At 35.9% G+C, this 7,016-nt stretch overlaps 1 protein-coding gene, 1 long non-coding RNA gene and 1 other non-coding gene across 3 annotated transcripts; 1 reads left to right on the forward strand and 2 right to left on the reverse strand.

Annotated features, from left to right (window-relative positions):
• Positions 1–360: 360 nt before the first annotated feature.
• LOC142167437 (uncharacterized) lies at positions 361–1,385 on the reverse strand. The gene is made up of 2 exons (XR_012697577.1): positions 1,194–1,385; positions 361–1,088 (listed from the first exon to the last, which is right to left on the reverse strand). It is a non-coding gene; the product is annotated as an uncharacterized LOC142167437 (long non-coding RNA).
• Positions 1,386–2,528: 1,143 nt separating this feature from the next.
• Positions 2,529–6,554, forward strand: LOC107811043 (transcription termination factor MTERF4, chloroplastic-like). The gene is made up of 2 exons (XM_016635895.2): positions 2,529–2,733; positions 4,757–6,554. The coding sequence occupies exon 2, from the start codon at positions 4,770–4,772 to the stop codon at positions 6,348–6,350; it is 1,581 nt and encodes a 526-aa protein (XP_016491381.1). The 5' UTR covers positions 2,529–2,733; positions 4,757–4,769; the 3' UTR covers positions 6,351–6,554.
• Positions 4,330–4,433, reverse strand: LOC142167623 (U6 spliceosomal RNA). The gene has a single exon (XR_012697716.1). It is a non-coding gene; the product is annotated as a U6 spliceosomal RNA (small nuclear RNA).
• Positions 6,555–7,016: the final 462 nt, after the last annotated feature.

A 7,016-nucleotide genomic window follows, 5' to 3' on the forward strand; every position in this document is an offset into this window, starting at 1 on the left:
ATACAACGCCAAATTATTTGACCAAAAAGTGTAACTTTCGGCTAAACTATTAAATATACGTAATAATGGGTTAAACCTAGTTAAAGATAATAACTCTATATGCGAATCTTAAAAACGTGCGTGAGATGGGACAAATCCAGTGAAATGTTGACAATGATAGGCACAAAATGTTCATAAAGAATGAGCAATAATGGAGGTGTAACTAGCAATAATAACAATAAATGGCATTTAAGTAAATAAGAGGAATGATTTACCCAATAAAGGATGGATTGGACGAATGTTCCTCCTGACAATGATGAATGACATATAAATCCAAGGTTTGTTTGAACTATTCTCGGATCTGGTGGAAAAGTGTGGAATAATATGGGCAAGAATCTTGATAAAAAGGTAATCTTTATATCTTTACAAGATAAGGAATCTTCTTCTGAAAAGTGTTCTTATCAAGTGAATATTACCTGCCTTTTTTCCTTCTTTTTTCTTATTTATTTGAGACATATCTCTAACAAAACCCTAATGGTACAAGTGATATTCACTAGAATATTCTCTTTAATATCCTATTTCAAAAATTAGCCGTTACTGCTCTGTCAGTGGTGCTCGACCTCGGTCATTATTGACGTCTCGACCACGAATCTTGCTGCTCCCTGGCCGACCTCGGCTGACTCTTCCCTTAATGTTATATTACCCTAAATATTCTTGGGTAGATTTTTTCCCATACAGATACATTTGGACAATTTATCTGATTTGTACTCCACATAGGCAAAATAAAATGATATTAAATTTTTATACTAATTACTAAAGAAAAAAATGAAGAAAAGGTAAAAGGCAAAACGTTAGAAGTAAAACATAAATATTTCATTTTTCTCTAAACATTTCTCTCTCTATGTCCAGCAGAACTCTATCAAAAAATCTCTCAAATGTCGCTCCCAATTTCACTTGTATTTACATAGAAATCTTCTATTTCTTCTCCACTTCAGCTCTTGCTCTTTTTTATTTCTCTTTTTCAACAAACCCAAAATGACAACATTAGCTTGTTTTGGAAATTTCGGTTCGTACTACTCAAAACAATTACAAGCCTTACGATCTTTAACCTGTACAAAAAGCACAACTATCAATTTGTTTTTATGAAAAAACCTAGAACAAACCCAACATAAATTATAATCAATTTAAATCTTCTACACATTACTTTATCATACCTTATATGTTTTACAACCAAAAAATCTTCTTCCAGGATTGTCATTTGAGCATGAAATTTTCAAATGTGACGGATACCCACATTTACAAAGTGGGTTCATCTTCAATATCTTGGAGAAAACTAGGAAGGAAACCAAGAATATGACTAAGGACTTTAACAATTAAAGAAGAAAATCTAGAATCATACAAAAAGAAAGAACAATTGTTACGCTTCAATGGAGGAACTTATAAAGAGGAAGAAATGAAAGAATAGCCATTAGGAATATGAAAAATAAAAGAAAAATTGATTAAGGGGCTTTTTTTTTTTTTTACCGTTATAGCTAATTTAGTAGGAAGAAAACCTAGGAGGAGAATATTCTTTTAGCTAGAAAAAAGGAAAGGATTGGTGTGGTACCAGCTGAGATTCCTTTTATTGATTGGGATATGCGATGGAATGTAAATGAGAGAATATTAATGCTAAAATTTTGTAACGAGTCTTTTAAAATCATAACACGGAGTGTTCCTGTTTTTGTTCATGTGTTTTAATAACCTTTTGTCTTTCCACTCTTGCGCTTTTTATCCATGCCTTCTTCTTGACCATGAATATCATAGTTCTTCAATTTTGAAAACAACTTGAAATTCTTATTTAGAGATGAAATTTCAAAGTTGACGGTTGATAATTAAAAGTATTGAAATATTGATTATTTTGTACTTAAATTTTTAGTTCAAACACGGATTTTATGATTTGCCTTAAAAATTTCTAAAACTCCATCGTTAATCTTCACAAAGTGTTAAAGAGGACAAAATAGGTCTTCTTGATTTAGCGTTGTTTGACTAAAATGGTGATTGATGATTGTTTTGTGGTGGTATTTGGAGACTTTCTTTCAAATTTAAGATTATTTGGAGTAGATTTGGGGTGGTTTGATCGAAATTTAATTGTAAAATTAACAAAATTCCTTATGGAATGACACAAACAAATCATGCAAATTAATTTGTGAATAATTTATATGAAAGATCAAATGAAGATAACAAAAAGTGATGTTAGTCTAGTAGAATTTGGTGAACAATTGAACAAGAAAGTCATACCAATCCGGTAATTTTGTGAGCTATCCAATAGAATAGCTAGGTTAAGTATAGTATAAAGTCCTACCAATTTGTGTATTTCACATTCACGCTCAACTTAGGGTATTCTAATTCAGAATTCCTTTTATTATACTTGTTAAGGCCAATTTTCGCACAAGTATGGATAATATATAAGTTGCAGGCTTGCAGCGCAAAAAAAATCCTTTTTGTGCAAATTACCCTTAAAATTGCGTAGTTATGTAAAGTTCCCAAGCAATGCCCACGATTTACGGCCTATGATAACCAGACCTAATATCCACTCTTGTAGCCCACACATGCCCAGCAAGAAAAAGCCCAAACTCATTCCTTTGCTTTTGTTTGTGCTCATTCTATACCATTATCTTCTCTGTTTTCTCTTTTTACACACCTGACTTGCGCCCTTCTAGTTCTTCACCTGGAGGAAAAATCCGTCGGCTTTATTCCTTTTATTTTTCTTTTCTGGTAAGTTTATTCAGATACCCCATTTGATTTTGGTGTATGTTTCCTTTAGAGTAGTAATTGTTTCGTCCCTCTTAGCTTTCATTTCCTATACTGTAAGATACAGTTAATTGGAGTCTGGAGAAGCTATTTTTAAAGTGTAGACTCATTGTAGTTAAACCTTGTCAGCAACTCAGTGAACGAAGATAATGAACTGTAGAGTAGATCCTTTTAGTGCTTAAGAGTAAGATCTCATTGCGATTATATAGATGGCTACTGACAACTGACAAGAATTATAATTTTCCAAAAAGAGTAACATTATCTCCCTTTGTAGTTTCTTTACCATGATCTATAAAGCCCTAGGAGCGATAAGAAATGTCTACTGGAGACATTCTCTTCTTTGGGTAATTCTTTACCTGGAAATGTAGCTAAGTATGAAACATTTGTAGAGTCCCTATTTAGTGTTTCAATTAGGTAATGGTTGACCTGGCTATGCTGGCGTCAAGTTAATCTTTTTATAGGGTTCACTGATAGATGCTACCTGTTCATAACTAGTGCGATGTGTTCAGTTCTTGAAAGAAGTGACTATTTTGATTGTTTTGTCGTCAATTAAGCAGCTTAGAAGGTACAAATGATACATCTGCTATTGGGAAGGCTTGGTGATTCACTTGGTATGTGTAGTTAGGGGGAAATATCTGGGCACCCTTCTTCTTACTGAAAATAAGTAACCCAGTTAGGTGGTGTAGCAGATTGTGTATGGCTATGCCTATTTGATTTGAGAAGCAGAGTTCCCTGGAAGAAAACTAGACATGGCACTCTTTCAACAATGTCCAAATTGGGAATGTTAAAAGAGTAACTCGGCGAACTTTACAAGTCTCTTTTGTTTTATAGTTTATGTCCTTGTCTTTTTAAGAATTTCAAAAGATTAATGATCGAAGAAAAGGGCAGCCCGGTGCAAAAATCATCCCGCATTCAGGCAGGGTCCGGGGAAGGGCCGCACCTCAAAAGGGGTGTGATGTAGGTAGCCTACCCTAATGCAAGCTCTAATTTCATGGCTCGAACCCGTGACCTATAGGTCACACAAAGACAACTTGACCGTTGCTCCAAGGCTTCCCTTCAAAAGATTAATGATCCTTATAAAAAAATCTTTCTAAAATTTTCATCTCTGTTTGTAATTCCCAAACTAACATGTGTACAGTGCGGACCTTTGCCCAAATATTTTACTTTCTTAAGGTCTACTCCCTGTAGAGCTGTTTAATGATCTGTAACATCTTTCATAAAAAACTTATGGAAGTGTTAATCATTTAAAAAAAAAAAGTTTCATAAAAGAGTCAATTTGGGGAGTGGGATAAGGGTGGGATTGGTGTACTGAATACAGGAAAAAGAAAACACTAGGAGTAGTTTCTCATGGGTGCTTGGGTTGTTGAACATAAAGGAGAATGGTTATTGCTATCCCATTACCTATCAATCAATCTCAATTGGAAGGTTTATAACTTTACATCCAGAGACTAACAGTACTGCTGTGGTAACGTGTCCTTGTGCCCTTTAAGCATGAGAGAAGTTATCATACTTTCTCAGTCTAGTAAACAAGTTTTCTACACATTAGACTCTTCTTTTATTACTTTTTTGAACCATTTCTTGATTTCTGCATGTCATCCTTGCGAGGGGCCATGCCAATCTTCTTGGTATCGTTCCAATTTTAGATTCTTCTCTTATAACTGAATCAATTAAAGCTTAAAATTATTACTACTTGGTTCTGCTTTGTGGTTGAGAAGGAAGGTCACTTGCCTACTTCTGCCATTGCTACTTCATGTTTTAAATCCAATGGTTTAATGTTGCCCACTTACTAATCAACTTTCCCAAGCCTTACTCTTTTTTTTTTGTGCAACATTACTATACTTGAAAGGACTTACTTTCCACATCATCCTTAACTCATTATGTACTAAAAACAGGAGAGAAAGAATGATATTAATTGTTCAACTTATTTCCTGATGACATTGTGAGTCTGAAGGCTTTATTTTGACAATTACATCTTTGTCTGGTGCAGGTATCTTAAGAATATGAAGATCATTAGTCATAATCGCATCATTAATCCCAGTTTTTTGCTCATAAATCACGACTTGCCCTCCAACACTTTCCATCGACCCCGGTTAATATCTGCTTCAGCTCCAAGTATTTCGAGTTTCAATGAGAAGAAAAAGGACCTGATAATGAGATTACCCTGTTGCTTTGCTATGAGAGCTGCTCTTTCATCAAGCTCTTTGGATTCATCTTCAGTTATGACGGACACTTACAGTGGCAGTAGGAAAGAAAAGAGATCATCTTTCTACACTCATCCTAGTTTATTAGAGATGAGGAATGAGAAGGCAGCCATCCGTGAACGTGTTTATGAATTCTTGAGGGGCATCGGCATTGTACCTGACGAGCTCGATGGATTAGAGCTTCCTGTAACTGTGGAGGTCATGAGAGAACGGGTGAACTTTCTTCACAAATTGGGACTCACAATTGAAGATATTAACAACTATCCTCTTATTCTAGGATGCAGTGTGAAGAAAAACATGATCCCTGTGCTTGATTATCTGGGCAACTTGGGTGTTAGAAAATCCACTTTGACAGACTTTTTGCGGCGTTACCCACAAGTTCTCCATGCAAGTGTGGTGGTAGACCTTGCTCCGGTTGTGAAATATCTTCAAGGCATGGATATTAAACCAAATGATATCCCTCGAGTAGTGGAGAAGTATCCTGAAGTACTGGGATTCAAGCTTGAGGGCACAATGAGTACTTCAGTTGCTTATTTGGTAGGAATTGGGGTGGCAAGAAGAGAAATTGGTGGGGTTCTGACTAGATATCCTGAGATATTAGGGATGCGGGTAGGTCGGGTAATTAAACCATTCGTAGAATATCTGGAAATCTTGGGAATTCCGCGGCTAGCTGTGGCCAGATTGATCGAAAAGCATCCGCACATTCTTGGATTTGGACTGAAAGAAAGGGTGAAACCAAATATAACATCTCTTTTACAGTTTAACGTGCGGGAAACTGCACTTCCTTCAGTAATTGCACAATACCCAGAGATGTTAGGAATGGACCTGGAGGCAAGACTTCCAAGTCAACAAGGATTTCTCAATTCAGTAATCGAATCAAGTCCTGAAGATTTTGGCAGAGTTGTGGAAAAGATGCCGCAGATCATCAGCCTCAGTAAAGCACCTGTAGTGAAGCATGTTGATTTCCTCAAGGGATGTGGATTTTCCTCTGAACAAGTGCGAGAAATGGTTGTGGGATGTCCTCAGGTGCTTGCTCTAAATCTAGACATTATGAAGCAGAGTTTTGAGTATTTCAAAACCACAATGGCAAGACCGTTAGAAGATTTGGTGGCTTTCCCAGCTTTCTTCACTTATGGTCTGGAGTCCACAATAAAACCAAGACATAAAAGGATTGCAGAAAAGGGCTTAAAGTGTTCCCTTGCATGGCTTCTTAATTGTACCGATGAGAAATTTAATCAGCGGATGAGTTATGACTTTATTGACATGGAAGAAATGGAAGCAGGTGAATCGTCCTTTGACATGAATACTCTACTGGAGCCCAGAAATGATGAATCGGCCTCTGATTACGACGAAGATTACAGTGAAGACGATAATCTATAGACTATTGCAGTAGATTGTCTCCTCACGGCTCACCCCAAGAGTATGTAAATGCTTTATCAGATTGAATATAGGAAGGAGAGCTTTACTACAAGAGGTATTAATTGGCCCATATAATTTCTGAAATGAACCTTAGAACTCTAGTAGCCAACAGTGATGCACAATTTCACTTTTTCTTCGAAACGGTAACAGAAGAATTTAACAAAAGACAGTAGTGATTATGTACAACAAAAGACCAAGAAGTTTAAAAAAGGTCTTCACAACCCAATCATATTAAGGTGATAGGAAAGCAACAGAAGAATTTAACCATTACCTCCTGATTTGGCACTTAACCATCTTTTTTTAATCATAGCCATTAGCCGTCTTCATGTATAGGGGCGTCAGTGTAACTTAAACAATATAAGTGGCAAGAAATCAGAATTACGTTTCAGAATAATATTACACTAAGATGTTGAAGAAAAACCTTCCTGTAGCACCGTGGCAGTTAATACTATTTTGCACTGCCTAAGAGACAATGATAATATACCTGATGAGAGAATGAAACTGAACTAAATTTGATGTTAGGACTGAAAATTAGAGGCTCTTTGCTTTGCTGATAACACGTTATAAAATAACAGAATAGTTAGTGAAATAAGAGAATAGTAGCGAAATTTCACGGAGAGATATTAT

The sequence above is a fragment of the Nicotiana tabacum genome, chromosome 12 (assembly GCF_000715075.1).
Source record: "Nicotiana tabacum cultivar K326 chromosome 12, ASM71507v2, whole genome shotgun sequence".
Lineage (NCBI taxonomy): Eukaryota > Viridiplantae > Streptophyta > Magnoliopsida > Solanales > Solanaceae > Nicotiana > Nicotiana tabacum.